The following is a 17,204-nucleotide window of genomic DNA, read 5'->3' on the forward strand; positions in this document are numbered from 1 at the left end:
AGACAGTAAGGATAGCCTTAAATTAGTTATATAGGGTTAAAGCCCTCTTCATTTTCAAAAAGTTATTACCCAAAGCTTCCCTCTGCCCAGTCTCCCAGGGATCATTACGGGGGAGTTCTTGGCAGTTTGGTTTGAAGCAGGCAGACAGATAGGTACACCAAACCCCCAGACTATTTCCTAACTCTGCATATATCCCAGCTGTAACTTAGCAACCTATGCTGGGCACTAGCATCTAAACAGAAATGCGGTCTTGGAGGAGGGAGGTTTAACCTTTCATTAAGCACCACTCCTCTTTCTACCCTTTTCTGTTCAGATACCTTAGAAACAACAAGAGAGACACTTTAGAGAATATTTTCCAAGACAGCAAAAGGAGTTAGGTACCCAATTCCTGTCAGCTTTCAGTGGGACATGGACAGCTAATTCTCTTTTGTGCCATTGAAGAGTTGCCTCTTTGTCACCAAGACACACATTATGAGATAAACAAACATATCTCACCAACCCAGAGCCTATGAGTCAGCTGTGGCCATAGAAGCTAAGTGTTGATGATTCAAACTCTGCTCGTTTCAAGAGCCTGCTTGTGAAAGCCACTGTCAGCTTGTGATGCACAGTCATGCTGACCCACAGGCTTCAGCTAACAGAGATGCATTAGAAATATTTAGGTGGATGGATACTAGCAGGAATAGGGGCTTGCTCATGTTCTTGCAAGGTTTAGAAACTATTTCTACCTGGCAGGCTCATTTGAAAGATGGCCTCTCAGGTATCTAAGAGGTGGGTTGGGACTTTCCGATCTTTTCCCTTCACCCTGTCATGGCTATTTTCTCCCTGCTATCCTTGGCAGAAGTGCTACCATGACATGAGTTTTCTACAGCAGATACACAAGGGTAAAGGAAATAGTACTACCGACCACTCACACAGCCATTTCAACAGTAGGTCTCAAACTGCTTTACAAAGGAGGTCAATATCATTATCCCATCTGTAAAATGGAGAAATAGAGGAGCAGAGAGGGGAAGTGACTTGCCCATGGTCTCCGAGCAGGCCAGTGGTGAGAACAGAATTCAGATCGCCTGAGTCCCAGTCCAGTACCCTAGCCACCTGCTTCCCTGGTTTTCCTACGATAGCCCTTGGCATTTGTATAGCCCTTTTCATCTGAAGATCTTACGCCACTTTGGAAAGGCAGGTGTCATCCTACTCTTAACTGAGACACAGAAGTAAAGTGACTTGTCCAAAGCATCACCGTGAGCCAGTGACAGACTGGAACAGAACCCAGGACCACAATTTTCAGAAGCGACTAATGATTATGGATGCCCGACCTGAGCTGCCTTAAAGGGATCTGGCTTTAAGAGCGTGGGTACATGACACCTTGAACGCATGGCGCCCAAAATCAACAGTCACTTTTAAACATATTACCTATCTCCTTGCTCTCACGTCTGCAGCTTTAACCACTGATGATGTGGCCAAGTGTTGGTCAATCGGCTGTTAGAAGTTAATGTTCGTAATATTTCATTACACATAAAGCTGTCATCCCCTTTTTCACAAGTGTCCACATGGGATTAATCCTTCTCAGTCTACACCTTTCAGGAATATCATCATAATTTCCTAACAGAAATCAGTTTCACCTGCCTACAAATGTAAGTGCTCAGAAGGCAATGAGAACACAAAGGGCAAGATCTCTCCTGACTTGTACTGTAGCAGCCCGAATACCCACTAAATTGTGCCAAAGAGTTTAAAAACAATAAAGTAAACTTCAGGTAATATTTTGGATTGCAAAATGAGGATAAATTCAATGTTCAAACAAAAGCTGATAAAATGCCATTTGGAAACTGAAAAAAAAAAAAAAAAACCCCAAAAATAAAAAAAGAACCTGACAACAGCTATCAGGTTTCAGAGTAGCAGCCACATTAGTCTGTATCCTCAAAAAGAACAGGAGGACTTGTGGCACCTTAGAGACTAACAAAGCTCCTGATGTGCTAAGACCACTGACTATCATGCTGACCATTAGCGTCTCACTGGTTTCTTGTGCTTGCCTGTTGGCTCTTGTCTTATACTTAGACTGTAGGCTCTTTTGGGCAGTGACCATCTTTTTGTTCTGTGTTTGTACAGCACCTAGCACACCTGGATCCTGGTCCTTGACTACTGCAATACAAACAATATATAATATTAACAAATTTATTCCGCAAATTAAATGTATAGACACAAGTTAAATGTGTAATAAATTGCACCAACTCGGTGAGATTCATCCTACAAAAAAAGAATTTCATCAACAGTACAAATGATTAGTGCAGTGTTGGGCTTTTTTGCTCTAGATCCGGTGGTTTAAAAAAATTACAAACCATATACATTTTAAAAAGACAGCAGGCACAATGGGAGTTTTCGCAAGCACCAATGGATATGAAGATCTTGTCCTTGCACATTAAAAGAATAAAGGCTGCCTTTCTTTTATCAATGGTTTTAATCAATAAGCCGTGGGAAAGATGGTTAATGTCTTGGATACAGCTGTTGAGTTTCCTCTTTTGTTCAAACACCCTGCCTATGCCATAAAAGGGAACATACGGGGATAAAATTCAACTCAGCATGGGATTTCTCCTACTTAACTAATAAGGCCTCCTGTTGCTTTGTTTCTGGAGATTGCTTTTCCGTACTGAGTTTCTCTGACAAGCCAGCAGGATATATAATGAATCTGAGGCAGCCAGCAGAATGCATAGGTGAAAAAGCCCCAGTAATCCTTCAATCTTCAGCGTGGCCAGCAGGGGAAGTAGAAGTGCAAGCTTCATGGTTAGAACACACTTCCAGACATTAAGAAACCAGTTCAACCCTTCCTGGGTACTTTATAAAATTACTTCTCAACGCAATTCCATGGACAGGATTCAATGGCCTCGTCAAGCTTGCCTGCTGATCCTGAATCTTGAAGCAGCAGCTCTCCATGAACATGGGCACACGCATATTATATTTATGACACTAATGGAAATAAAATCCACTGGTTATAAGGGGTCAAATCACTGCTGGCATAAGGGGGTGAAGCCAATGGAGTTATGGCTGAAATGGATTTGGTCCCGGCTGTCTGAGTGGAGATTGGGACAACAAGTTTATGATGTTGGGAACCCTGAGAACAACAGTATCTCAGCCCTGCCTAGGCCACTACACTCCGGTGCTATTTTCTCCTCAAAAACAAACACTTCCTAATTGTACATAAAACCAAACATATGTAGCCAAACAGCTGGATATACAAACTACAATGCCTGCAGTGTTAATGAGCAGAGATCAATTCTTCATTAAGTGTTGTGGCATTGCCACATTAACTTCTGCAAACAAATCCTGCATCAACACTGTAAGCATTGTGTATCTGCTCTCCAAAAGCACACACACACATTGCGCTGCCCAGTATAGACATGTACATTCACCCTGGATGTTCATTCCCAAGGGGGTTTTTTGTACATATGGAGTGATCGTTTTTGGCTGCAGCCATAAGAGCATGCTCCTTATGTACACCTGTGTTCTGTCATTTGCCACCTGTTCCCCCGTTCCTGGTACAAGACAAAGCACAATGAAAGCTGACACACAAAGCACAGGAGATCATCACCTCTCCTCCAGCCCCCCAAATCTCTCAAGGCACATGACACTGCCGTCACTCAATCCCACCCACCCTTTGTAAAGGCAAAACAAATACAGAGCTCTTCTCTGTTAAGTGTCAGTTAAATGCTTGGTTCCTGGTGTGCTAGTGAGATAAAAACATTTTTTAAACTAATGGAACCTAACTCCCATTCCTGATGTTTCCATGGGAAATATTAATTCTTTTAAAAAACATTTGCTGATGGGTAAAACCACTTGTTGGTCTTCCCACAGTAAAGATCACCTTTAAACCTCCTACCCTTTGGGCAAAGAGATCCCTTGCCCCTTTCTATTAGATATTAAAGGGCGATTATATGTTTCTTTACTCATGGAGCTCAAACACTCACTGGACAGCTAGCTTTGGTGTGCTTCTGGCTCCTTCTCTAGCTCAAGTCCATCTTCTTACAAGCCAAGATTATTGCCCTAAAAATAATCTGTTAAGCGTCTCTCAGAAATAGAGGGTAAGGGGGTCGGGATGATTCTAAACTGAGAAAGTTAGAACTCCTGTCCATCCCTTCCCACATCCAGAGAGGGAACTGTCCATTTGCACAGACTGAACCAACGGCTCCTCCTTTGCTTCGGGTTAGTGCTCTGAATCGGAGACGTAAGAGGGCTGTGTCCATCTCCACACCAGCATATCCTCTCCTGCTATTCGGTGTGACTCTGTCTGAATCCGCGATTCGTTGGAAGCCAGGAAGTCCACAGCTCTGTTCCAGACCCGCTTCATTTTTTTCCTGGAAGTAGCAGCAAAACGGAATAGTGATTTCTGCCTTATGTTTGCTTGCTTAGCGCACTTGTCACTGCCTACAAAGTGACTCTTAACCTCCTCCCGTTACCTTCCAATAGACAGTAAAGGAGATCAAAGCGAACATTCAGAACTAATTCTGAGACAGTGCGTCAAGGCGCCAACTCTTTATACATGGTTCTAATACTGTGGAAGATGAGACCTCCACGCAGTACAAGGAGGCTTATGGATTGCACAGAATTCCAAACTTGAATTGTGGTGCAAGGAGACCCCAATTAGTATTTTTCCCCAAGGACACTTGCAATAACGTTTGCAGAGCTCCCTTACATTTTAGAACACAAAGTGGAGCTTGCCCCAGTTCTGGATCCGTGTTTAGTTGTGCTCCCAACTTTCAGTTCAGGACCGCATGCAGGCAAATAAGCTCAAACCTTTTTGATCAGATCAAACCACATCAGACCTTTTTCCTACCAGTAGTACAGTGACTGATTAAGGATGAGAATGATTGGGGGAGGGATAGCTCAGTGGTTTGAGCATTGGTCTGCTAAACCCAGGGTTGTGAGTTCAATCCTTGAGGGGGCCATTTAGGGATCTGGGGCAAAAACTGGGGATTGGTCCTGCTTTGAGCAGGGGGTTGGACTAGATGACCTCCTGAGGTCCCTTCCAACCCTGATATTCTATGATTCTAAGGCTTTGTCCTTCATAACAGCATGGATCTCAAAGTACTCTATAAAGTAGGGACGATCTCCATTTTACTGAAGAGGAAACTGAACTTTAGAGATGAGGCAAATAGCATACTGCAGCAAAGAAAAAACAGGACCCCTGTCTACTAACGCCCCATCCTGTGATCCAGCTACTTGACCACACTGCCTCCTTGAAGAGCAACAAACCCAGTAACCTACCTGTAACTGGATAGTGTCTCCCAATTACATCTGCCTAACTGGCAATTGCTTTGCTCTGGCTGGCGGGAAACCCAAATTGATTAGTGAGCTTAGTCTCACTCCCATGGCAGGCAATGCACAGAGCCATTCAGGAAAGAGCTACTCTGATGCTCTGGCTGCACACTGGATGCCTCAATTCTGAAAGGCACAGCACTGCAGTCCTCCTGGCCAGATGATAGGTCAGAGCGGTGGAGACGCTCAGGATAACATCTGATTCAAGTTTAGATGAGGGAACACAAACGGAACACCCAACAGCCAGGAAAAGCAAACAAAAGCCAATTTCTGCTTGATATGACCATGACGGCACACCTGTGTGAGTGTTCAAAACGTCAGCACTAGGAGAAGAGCTCTGCGTGGCTTGAAAACTTGTCTCTCTTGTCAACAGACATTGGTCCAATAAAAGATTGCCTCATCCACCTTCTCTCTCTCTAATGTCCTAGGACTGACATGGCTACAACTACACTGCATAGCACTAGGCCGGGCCCATTTATCCCGAGTGGGTTATAACAGTCTGGGTTATGTCAGAATCCGTTACAATCCCAAAGGCCAGACTCGTTCCTCTAAAACTCCTCACACTCCACTCCCCAACAAGTCTGCTTCCAGTCGGTTACCCACGAAGTACGCTCTGAGCTGAGCTGAAGGCCCCCTTCCTAAAGGGAAAGGATTTGCTCACCTGCTTTGGGGTGGGATGAGGGTGTCGCGGACGTGAAGGATGCCTACATATGGGTATCGCTCCAACCTCTGTTCCCACTCTTTGTAGTGATCCTGGACAGCAGCTGTAAGAGGAAACCGAATGGGGCAAATGGGGAGTGAAACTGTCTGAAACGAAGAGACCATTTTAAATTAGATCGCCAAAGAGCAGTTGGCCTCTACCTATGATTTTCTTCACCATTTCATACATGGCCTGCTCCTCTTCTTCCATCTTCCGCCAGTGATACTTCAGGAGTAACAGGATCCCCCAGAGGGCAATTAGACCTATGAGTGGAAGAACACAAATGGAAGCATGTGCACTCATATACATGTGTTCAGTGGATGTGAGCTGCTCTATTTCCTACTCTTATCAGAGACTGGTTTTGTTCTCTGCTATCCAGGGCCCGCCTGGAACCATATCGGAGTTATTCATGTTGTTTACTGTGACAACCACAACGCATGGGAATTCTGAAACGGACAGTGCTTGGAGTCAAACTCCCAAGGGGAGGGATTTCTTGACACCTGTAGTGTTCCCTTCCGCCAGAAAAATCAGGACGACGACTGGTCTCTACGGCATTAAAATTCAAGACCCCTCACTTTCACAGAGCCCACCCCACAATAATCCAGAAGAACAGTCGTGCTTCACTGCTCTCGAAATAAGGGGTCAGAAAGGAGAGGAAGGAAAGCCTTGTGGTTAAGGCACCAGACTGGGACTCATGAGATGTAGATTTAAGTCGTGACTTTGCCATCTATCTCCTTTATGACCATGAACAGGTCACTCAGTCTCTCTGTGCCTCAGTTACCCATCTGTAAAATGGGAATAATGATACTTCCTTTGTCTGTCTTTTGTCTATTTAGATTATAGGCTCTTCACAGCATGGCAGGAACTCACCATGTGTCTGTACAGCACCTAGCAGTTGGGCCCTGATCTCAACTGAAGCATTTGGGCACCACCACAACACAAAAAATTGACAAAAAACAAAGAAATACTCCAACTCATTAACAGTGATGCCAGAAGACTGAACAGTGTTGTACAAGGAAGGGATGAGAACTGAATCTTTGGGCAGGTTATTACTAGACTAATTTTGCAGGCCATCACAACGAATGCTTGAGAAACACTTAAATGAGACAGACAGCTGATGTACTTGGTGGTTTGAAATAAAGGAAAAGCACTTACTGCAGGACAATGGGTCTCTACAGGTCTCCTTCTATTGCTAGATCACAGGTTAATTAGATAGAAATTAACTCACCAAGAGAATTCCTTTAACATTTATCACTAGTTTAATGTGGTTGTGGGAGTGGGTATACGGACGGGGAAAGCTCAGCTATGAAGGCTAAAGGCTTACTCCAGAAGAAGATGAAAAGGTTCATAATGGCAGTGCTTATTGCCCGGCGGAAACGACAGCCTAACCCCATCCGAGGACGGGTGGATTCGAGGCACACCACCTGGTCTACACTGGTAACCGGTTCTGATGGGTCTTCCCCTTTTAACCTGATGGGAAAAGGCAGAAAACCACCTCTGAAGAGTGCAGAGACTCCAGCAACAGGCTTTAATCAGGACAAGGTACGCAAACGCATTGCAGCAGCTGTAACTCTTTCAGCAAACCGTGTAGAAAACACTAAAGCATTCTCATTACTGGTCTTTCCAGAACATTTCAGCACTGGCTGCTTAGCACAGGAGGAATATGGCTTTAGAAAAGGCAGCAGGATCAGAACTCCCACTGGTAAACTGAAGTCTCCCTCTGCAGACGCTTTGACAGCACTTCTCAGGGTGCAGAAGATTCAACTTTAAAATTGGATTCCCCTCTCCCAGCATAGAGAAATGGAAATGTTTACTGAGTCACCCATCAGCAGTTGGGCAGAGAGCAGCTGGGAGCGTGTGAATGTCTGTGGAGCCTGCACTGTTTTCCTTGCTACAGATGAGCATAAACAGTTCAGCTGGAAAAGTGACACCAAATCAAATATGGCTAACGTAAACCAGACACAACCTTGGAAAGCATTTATGGCACAGTTCATAACACATTCCCAAATTCATTCGTACATCCACTACGCAATCAGATTCCCTTTGCACTTATAGCACAGAGAGACAGATCAATCTACATCTATGTTTGCTTCCTTCTTGGATCTATCTAATCAGTAGGCATTAGGTAAATCCAACTGAAAGTGCTCCAATTTGTAAGAGATGGATTAAGATTTTTTTTTTTTTAAAAGCTACCAATTCACTCTAGAGATGTAATGAATAGCCCACTGTAGACAGGTAGTGCAAATTACTTGAACCCTTAGTCCAGCAGCATACAAATAACAAGCCATTGGCAGCTTACAGTTTTTTAACTGAGCCTTGCTGTAATTGGAGACACCCAACTGTTTCACAGCCACTTTGTCTGATTTATAGTCCAAATCTTAAATGAATTACCAAGCACAGCGATCTTATTTTGTTCTGCTTTTACTAGTGCAGTGTCAAAATAACTTCACATAATGTCTGTGAAAAAGCCAACAGCAGGTTTTTAGCACACTCTACATTCCTACTGAGTTTCACAATGAGCTGCCAAACACTGGATCAATTTGGTGAGCTGTTGATTAAGTTGTTAAGAATGCACCTGAAGAAGTGGGGTTTTTTACCCACAAAAGCTTACGTCCAAATAAATCTGTTAGTCTTTAAGGTGCCACCAGACTCCTCGTTGTTGTTGTCTTTTTTTTAAAGAAATAGACAACACCTGGAACATTAGATTACAGCAGTAGCTGTAGGGGGCAGGTTGGGAGGAAAAAAAAATGGAATTCTACGCAAGCTATGCCCACAACTCCAGTGTTTCTCCTGAAATGAGTTACATAGCAGTGAAAGAGCTAACTATATTGACATTTCCATTATCATTACTAGACCCCAGAGTTAATACTGAATGGAGACAGGTCACATCTTTGTGAGTTATGTTAGTATGTCCACTGACTCAGGAAGACAATACTGCATTGGGTTAACATTCTGAATGTTTATTCAACTATAAGGCTTAATATTTTGTTTCCCTGCATCATTAAATCCTTCAGAAACTCATAGAATCATGAGATGTGCTGGTATGGCATAACAATACATGCTAGTTCAATCTAATCTCTGATAACTGCAAAGGGGCAACTTCAGATTGCTAATATTTTCCTTCCTTGACAGTTCTCCAGAATAAGTTTGCTTTCAAATAATGTATCTGCGTTTTGGTGCTGTAAACTATGTCTATAGTGGGTCCCTGCCTACAATTAGTGGTTCTTAATATCTCCCACACAGTCCATGAGGATATCCGAATGAGACAGGCAGAGGAGCCTTTATAACTATACAGAAAGGACTTATATAGCATTTTATATTTTTCAAAGGGCTGAACAAAACCTTAAGCTGATTTTCACAGGATGATGATTTCTAACTAGACAAAATTCAGGATTGTCAAACACAAATATTCCTCCCTCCCCTCTCAAGTGTTAAAATCATGGCTGTCCATGAAGCAGAAGAGGAACTACTCTATCTCACACAGATCCAGCACCCGGTAAAGGTAATGGGAGCCTTTCCATTGATCAGGTATTCTGCTAGTAATACATACTAATGCAGACACACTCTGAAGATGCCATTCAGAATTTTCTTTTTAAAATAGCAACCCTCATCCTCAGATCCCACAGCATTTTACTCACTAACTACCAGGATTGCTTCAGTCACTACTGAAATTCAGTCACCTCAGTAGTGGAATGCAGCTGTACATTAGAACACCAAAGCAGCATCTGCAGCAGAAACACTGGAGAGAGCGGTATCCAGTGGAAAGCGCGGGGGAGAATTTTAAAAGGCAGATTATAATCACACAGATTTGGAACATGGGCAGGACATGTGGACTAACACTTCAAATTTTTTTGCAGCGCTGTTGTAGCAGTGTTGATCCCCGGATATTAAAGACACACAGCGGGTGAGGGAATATATTTTGCTGGACCAACGTATGTTGGTGAAAGAGACAAGCTTCCGAGCTACACAGACCTAAAGTAGAGCTCTGTGCCACTTGAAAGCTTATCTCTTTCATCAACAGAAGTTACCTTTTATTAGACTATCACCTCACTCCTAAATCTTGCAGTAAGTACCAGGGGATCTTTAATAACCACAAGAATTCAGGACCTCAGATTTACCAGTCATCTGAAAGACAGCAGCTCCACGAGCACAGCGCCGGGACACTGACTCAGGAAAGAACATCGCTTACCGAATCACCAACAGTTACTGCAGCACGCTACTTGTAATCTGGAGGTTCTCCCATTCAAGTACTGACCACCCCAATCCTGGCTTAGTTTACGAGATCTAACAGGATAGGCGACATGCCAACAAGCCAATATACACTAAATATCAAATTACATAAGATCAGCCCGTGCTGTGAATTATAACTTGAACAGCTTGTGCAGCCACTCACTCACCATATCCCTAAATCACTGTTACTGTTCAGTATCCATTGCAGGGCATCTTCAAACTTCTCTGGGGAACTGCCGGTTACATTCTACATGAAAGAATCGATAAGAAGATTAGTTCTGCATTCATTTGCGAAGGTGGAACAACATTATTGCTTTGCTGTAAAGGGAAAAATTGCTCTACCTGCATTTTTTTGCTAGATTACCTCTTATCAATTTAACTAACTCGGCAAACTGGCAGAGAGGCAAACCAAATCTACAGACTGGCCTGGAATCTTGACTAGAATTTATAACTTGGTACATCATACATGAAGCACACCGTAAAACAATATTCTCCTTATGTTTCTGAGACTAACTGCTAAACACAACATAATTTTGCTGACAATCTTCTTTGAAGAAGTGGAACATTAGATCAAAACAGCCTGCCTCCTATCACTTGGGGGTGAGTTGGGGAAAACCTTACTGCTTCCATTCCTCAATACAGGGACGTTTTTGGCATCAAAAGACTGACAACTAAGGTGGAGCAACAATCATTAGTTAAAAATTAGTTAAAAAAATCATTAGTTAAAAATCCGATGAAGTGAGCTGTAGCTCACGGAAGTTTATGCTCAAATAAATTTGTTAGTCTCTAAGGTGCCACAAGTCCTCCTTTTCTTTTTGCGAATACAGACTAACACGGCTGCTACTCTGAAACTAATCATTAGTTAGATTTACAACAGCTAAATTAGTGTTGACAGAGAGATGGAGTAGAAGATTGTTTTCTGAAAGAAATGTCGAGAACAGGACTGGCCAAAGGAACAACTGGAAAGATTGGAAAGACTCAGAACTGGATGAAGAAATGAACCAGATGGTACATTGTTTTATAAAGCAATAAATAACAGATAGAAAGAAATTAACTGCAATACACAACAATTAACACTCATTCCAATCCTACTTACCGCCACATAATCCTTTGCTTCACTAACCAGAATGCATTTACTTTTTAGCTTCTCAGGGTTTCCACACTCAAAACTACCTAGAAAACAAGTCGAATAGATGGAAACAACCCTGAAAAAAAACAACTCTTAGACAATCAGGAAATGCCCTGAACCATCTGGAAGCGTTATTCTTTTAAATCACTTTTAGCTGTAGCCAAAATGTTTACACAGAAGACTGGAGTTAAATATTCTAGCCAGATAATTTTATGACCTTTAATCAAATTTGTAGCTACTGTATATAGGCTAAGACAAGGGTTGTCAAACTGGGGGTCGGGACACCTCAGGGGGTCACAGGATTCTTACATCGGGGGTCGTGAACTGACAGCCTCCACCCCAAACCCCGCTTTGCCGCCAGCATTTATAATGGTGTTAAATATATAAAAAGCATTTTTAAGTTATAAGGAGGGGTCACACTCAGAGGCTAGCTACATGAAAGGAGGCACCAGTACAAAAGTTTGAGAACCACTGGGTTAAGATAAGGGCAATCAAATGTATTGCTTCAAGGTATACGCTACCCACCACACTAGCCAAGAAGAATACGGCCATCTCACTCTACAAAACTGCACATCTGGCCAAATGCATTAGGGACACTTTCCATCAGGTATGGCGGATGTTCAACTTAACTGAACTTAAACTTAACAAACCCAGACCATGAAACCCTGACTTGAAAAGAAGTCAGAACAGACGTATTAAATAATGGCTACTATGCTTTTGAGTACAAATTTTCAAAAGTGATTTAGGCACTTAAGAGCATAAGACTCACTGAACATGTACAGGAGTTGCGCTCCTAAGTCACTTTTCAAAATGGAACTCAAGCACTTTTGACAATTCTATCCATTAGCACAATATTAATAATATTTGCTTGACTGAATAATGAGAAAATATAAGAAACTTCTGATTGCATTTCCTTCTCCAACATGAAACCATTAGTCATTGACCCGGGCAGCCGCTTGTATTCTAATGTCTGGTTGGACTGTTTTGGCCAGTGCTCTAAGCCAATGTTTTACATAAACATATAGAAACGTTCTGCTGTTAGACTCAGGTGTCTTGCAAGCATTTGAGGCACTGGGTTTAAAAAAAAAAAGTTATAAAGTTGAGTATTTGCATCTCAAATTCCCAATATATGATCTGCAAATAAGGCCGCCACCATACAAACACAGGTACCTTTGCAGAGACATAAGTGCATCAGTACAGCACAATTCACATTTAAAGAAAACATTTCCTTCACCTTTTGCCTGCTTTCTCAGTGCCCCTAAAGTCATTTGCACAAGGAAAATGTCCAGCCAGCTGGGAGATGCAGTTTGCTCAACCCTCCTAAGTGCTTTATAATGATAATCAGAACTCACCAGCTTGTACTGCCAGGTAGTTATATAATTCATACAGCATGGCCATTAAAATGTCCTTCTGTTTAGCTTGACAGAACTGAAAGTCAAAAATAGATAATAAACATCAATAGCAACAAGATAGCAATTAGATCAGCCAAAATACAAATATAAAATACTAATAGAAGTGTATGTTCAGTTGCACTCTACTTCAACTTGGTAAAATTAAAATACAGGATTACTGAGGCAAAAAGTCTCAGGGCCTAATCCTGTACATGGCTGAGCACCTCCTGTGAAATGCAAATGCCTCCAATTCCCAGTCATCATAGCCTTCTACTCCAACAGCAGGTGAGGGAGCAGTTCCTTCAAACTCAGGTACAGTAAATAGATTTACGATATACTTCCCCAGAACATCACAAGAGACCAACTATCAATTTACCAGCATATATCACCACTCTGAATTTGATTCAGAATTCTGTCTCTCTCAATAGCACATTGTGGAATAAATCAGGGCTGCATAAACACATCTCAACAGAGATTAGGGATTTAGCTTTATTAAAGCTTCTATTAGAAAAGATGACTATATAGGTAAAATCTCTGTCACAAATCAAAGTCACTTCTGTTACAATTAACAAAAGAAAATAACACCAAGTGATTCAGATCTTCAGTAGCTTAAATCTATAACTTTCACATTCTTCTATACAGTCACAATCTAGTCTGGCCTGCAAAAAAAGAAAAAGAAGCCTATTAAATCTAACTCTAGTAAACCACTAAATTCCTCCTGTAAAATGATACAGGCTATTTGGCAGTGATATTGACAGTAACTGATTTGTGAAATTTGCTAGAATAGTTAACGGTCTTTGAGATGCCTGCCCCTACAGTAACGATTTTTTTAAAATGAACTTTAAATTTACACTTACATCATCTGTCCTTGTCTCACAATCCACAGTTAACAGTTTAACTGAGAGAGAGAAGAAAATAAGGGTGTCAGCCGGAAAATAAAAACTTTGACAGAGAAAATAACTAGTGGTTAAAGCAGTGATTAAAAATAGCTACTTTTAAAGCATCTGATTCTTCTACCATTCATCCCATTGAGTATTACCTTACTAATCAAACAGTGCTACTGAAACAACTAAGGTAGGCCATATCGAAACCTAAATTAGTAACATACACATATCAGGGCAGAAACAGGGAATTTTGTTCAGTAAGCAAATAGTTTGGAGTTTCCAAACCATTTTGCAAATAATTCTAGAGAGAAGAGATGTTTTATGCTCTTGCAGTATTCACTGACTTTGAGAAAACAGGGCCGCCTGCTCATCTACTCTATGCACAAAACACCTACACCTGTGTTGCGTTTTGGCAACCACACTTCACAAATTCCTTCCACAAACCCTTTTCCTTCATTTTGGAACCAGACCAACAGAAGATTTCTGTGAATTTAATCTAGCAGGAGACTTAATCTGCTACAGTAGGGACCCAGCATGTCACTTTTTTTGCATATTTAAAATCCAATGTTCTTGGAGGTAAGCAGCAGAAGGCAATTTCAAGTCTTCTACCTTTGAAGTGGTCAAGATCAAGGACACTGGATGACTGTGCTTTGTATAAAATGACATTAAAACAGATGATGGGCAATTATATGGGCAGTACATCATTATGATGGATCATAAAATATGTCCTCATTGCTAGATGAAAATTTAACTCCCCATAAAAATCTATGGTTTTGAAGAATCTCAAGCCAAGTTCACTTGAGGAAAAAAAACAACACAACCACAAGACACTTTTCCGTGACTAACAAGGTGCCCCAGGAAAAGGGATTGGGGAGACAAGATGCAAAGACAACACATGAGGAGAGGGAGAAGAAAAATAAATGCAGTGAAGATGGACAATAGGGGGGATGGAAACAAGAGGGGACTGAAGAGAAAGAAGGAGAGGAAAAGGGGAGAGGCGATTTAAAAATGAGTTTAATCCCCCACGTACGGTTCTCCTCTGCCCCCAGAAGCCAGGCTGGCCAAATCATCTTCACCCAGAGGATGCCTAGGAAAATCACCAACAGCACCAGGGTGGCCAGGTACAGGAACCAGGAAAGGTAGAACTCCAGACCCCTACCCTTTCCTACTGCACCCTGCTTGGGGGCTGTCAACTGACTTGTGGAGGTTAACCCTTCTCCCCCTGTCCTCCATGGGATCCTGCGGATTAATCCCCCTACTACTGTTGTTGTCCCTCCCTGGGTGCTGGGGGTTAACCCCCCGTCTCTTGTCCGCCACTGGGTGCTGGGGGTTAACCCCCCGTCTCTTGTCCGCCACTGGGTGCTGGGGGTTAACCCCCCGTCTCTTGTCCGCCACTGGGTGCTGGGGGTTAACCCCCCGTCTCTTGTCCGCCACTGGGTGCTGGGGGTTAGCTTCCTTTCCGTCTCCCGCTGGGTGCTGGGGGCTAACCCCACATCCCTCATCCCCCGCTGGGTGCTGGGGGCTAACCCCACATCCCTCATCCCCCGCTGGGTGCTGGGGGCTAACCCCACATCCCTCATCCCCCGCTGGGTGCTGGGGGCTAACCCTCTTTCAGTCTCCCACTGGGGCCTGGGGTCTAACTCTCTTTCAGTCTCCCACTGGGGCCTGGGGGCTAACTCTCTTTCAGTCTCCCACTGGGGCCTGGGGGCTAATCTGACATCTCTTGTCCCGCACTGGGAGCTGGGGTTGAACCCCCTTTCTGCCCTCCACTGGGGGCTGGGGGCAAGCCCCCCGGGGGCTGCTGTCTTCCCCAGAAGAGCCCAAGGGTTTAGCCCCCCTGTTACATCCCTGTGAGGGGGCTGGTACCCATCCTCCTCCTCCTCCTCCGAGCCCTCCTCCTCCTCACTCTCCCTACGGCCCTGGCTGTGGGCCCGGTGGGCCAGGGGGCTGGGCTGGCGGCGAGGGCCGGAGGCCGAGGCCGGCTCAGGCCTGGGGGCAGCGCCTGTGCTCTGGCTCCTCCGGCCGGCCGCCCCCTCGGCCCGCAGGCGGCTCAGCTTCTTGGCGTAGAGCTCGCGGGTGGAGTCGGTGATGGGCCCCGGCTGGAAGCCCAAGGCCCGCAGCTCGCGGCCGAGCTCGGCGTCGGACGGGCCGGCCATGCTGGGGGCCGCTGCCGCCTCCGCCCGCAGGCGGCTCAGCTTCTTGGCGTAGAGCTCGCGGGTGGAGTCGGTGATGGGCCCCGGCTGGAAGCCCAAGGCCCGCAGCTCGCGGCCGAGCTCGGCGTCGGACGGGCCGGCCATGCTGGGGGCCGCTGCCGCCTCGGCCCGCAGGCGGCTCAGCTTCTTGGCGTAGAGCTCGCGGGTGGAGTCGGTGATGGGCCCCGGCTGGAAGCCCAAGGCCCGCAGCTCGCGGCCGAGCTCGGCGTCGGACGGGCCGGCCATGCCCGGAACTACCGCCCGAGCGGGGCCTAGGCCGGAAGCGCCCTGCGGGAGGGGACGCAAGGGCCGCCATCTTGGGAGAGGCGGAAAGGCCTCTCGTCTCCATCTTGGGAAGGTCAATGTAAGCGCTTTGTGACGCCTAGCCGGACCGGTGCGTCCGCCATCTTGGGAAAGTCAACCATTCCCGGCCACCTCCCAGGGACGCCATCTTGGGGAGGTCAGAGCTCTGGTCCCAGGGGCTCTCTCTTCAGCCCTTATCATGCAGGGGCTGGGCGGGAAGGCTGTTTTGTGCCCTTCACAGGAAACAAGTTACACGCAGGAGGAAGGGAGAGAGGGGGAGGTGGCTAGCTCAGCCTTTTATTTGTGACTGAGCCAGCGAAATGCCCTCATGTCACGGCTTCCAGATGACCCATCGGTGGCACGTGGCATTGCCGGGGGGCGACACTTGGACGCCCCGTGGCGTTGCCGAGGGTGACCGATGAGAGGTTGCATTGCCGTGGGGCGATGCTTTGGTGGCAGTGCCCTCATGGCGGGAGGGGGGGGCTTTGGTGCCAGGCTGCAGCGTGACATGATGGTGGCCTTTGCTGCAGGGTGACAGGCGGACACTGCCGGGCGCCTTGGCAACAGCCTCTTTGCACCCTATGCCATTGCTGAGCAGGTTGCTGGTTTATGCCACCTTTCAATACAGCAAGAAGATGTGCTTGAGGTGGCACCGGGGTGCAACCAGATTTGTCCCCTGGGATAAAATCCAGGCACCCTAAATTGCCTCTGCTTTAAAAGCAGTCTCTCTTGTGCCGTTTTATTTCCCCAGTGAACAAACATTTGGTTGCTGATCAAAGATAAGTGGAATAGGTAGGAATGGCCCTCACTCGAGGAGACCCAGCCTTGAGAACCGCAGACTGAAAATAGTTTGACACCAATGAATCCAGAAAAGCTTGGTAACTCTGCCCTTTCCCATGCCCTCAGTTGTGTGTCCTACTGTGTTCAGAGCCCCACCCTGTTTTCAGAGACCACCCTGAAATACAGACTCATGGACTTTAAGGCCAATCCTCAATCCTGCCCCCATCTACCTTAGGCTATATTCTTTAAGCAACTGATTGTTTTGGTCCCGTAGGTGAACATTTAAGACAGGTT

At 45.0% G+C, this 17,204-nt stretch overlaps 1 protein-coding gene across 3 annotated transcripts; it reads right to left on the bottom strand.

Moving 5' to 3' along the window:
• Nucleotides 1–2,152: 2,152 nt before the first annotated feature.
• On the bottom strand, nucleotides 2,153–16,114 carry LEMD2 (LEM domain nuclear envelope protein 2). Of its 3 annotated transcripts, XM_077839022.1 has the most exons (9): nucleotides 14,666–16,114; nucleotides 13,609–13,649; nucleotides 12,713–12,788; nucleotides 11,328–11,404; nucleotides 10,399–10,478; nucleotides 7,326–7,471; nucleotides 6,163–6,264; nucleotides 5,963–6,065; nucleotides 2,153–4,340 (listed from the first exon to the last, which is right to left on the bottom strand). In XM_077839022.1, the coding sequence occupies exons 1-9, from the start codon at nucleotides 16,071–16,073 to the stop codon at nucleotides 4,190–4,192; spliced, it is 2,184 nt and encodes a 727-aa protein (XP_077695148.1). In that variant the 5' UTR covers nucleotides 16,074–16,114; the 3' UTR covers nucleotides 2,153–4,189. The 3 variants fall into 3 exon arrangements, 2 of the variants coding, with proteins under 2 accessions (XP_077695148.1, XP_077695149.1); XR_013348508.1 differs by lacking the exon at nucleotides 7,326–7,471 and having other exon boundaries at nucleotides 4,306–4,340; XM_077839023.1 differs by lacking the exons at nucleotides 2,153–4,340; nucleotides 7,326–7,471 and having other exon boundaries at nucleotides 5,962–6,065.
• Between the last annotated feature and the right edge of the window lie 1,090 nt (nucleotides 16,115–17,204).

The sequence above is a fragment of the Eretmochelys imbricata genome, chromosome 21 (genome assembly GCF_965152235.1).
Source record: "Eretmochelys imbricata isolate rEreImb1 chromosome 21, rEreImb1.hap1, whole genome shotgun sequence".
Taxonomy (NCBI): domain Eukaryota; kingdom Metazoa; phylum Chordata; order Testudines; family Cheloniidae; genus Eretmochelys; species Eretmochelys imbricata.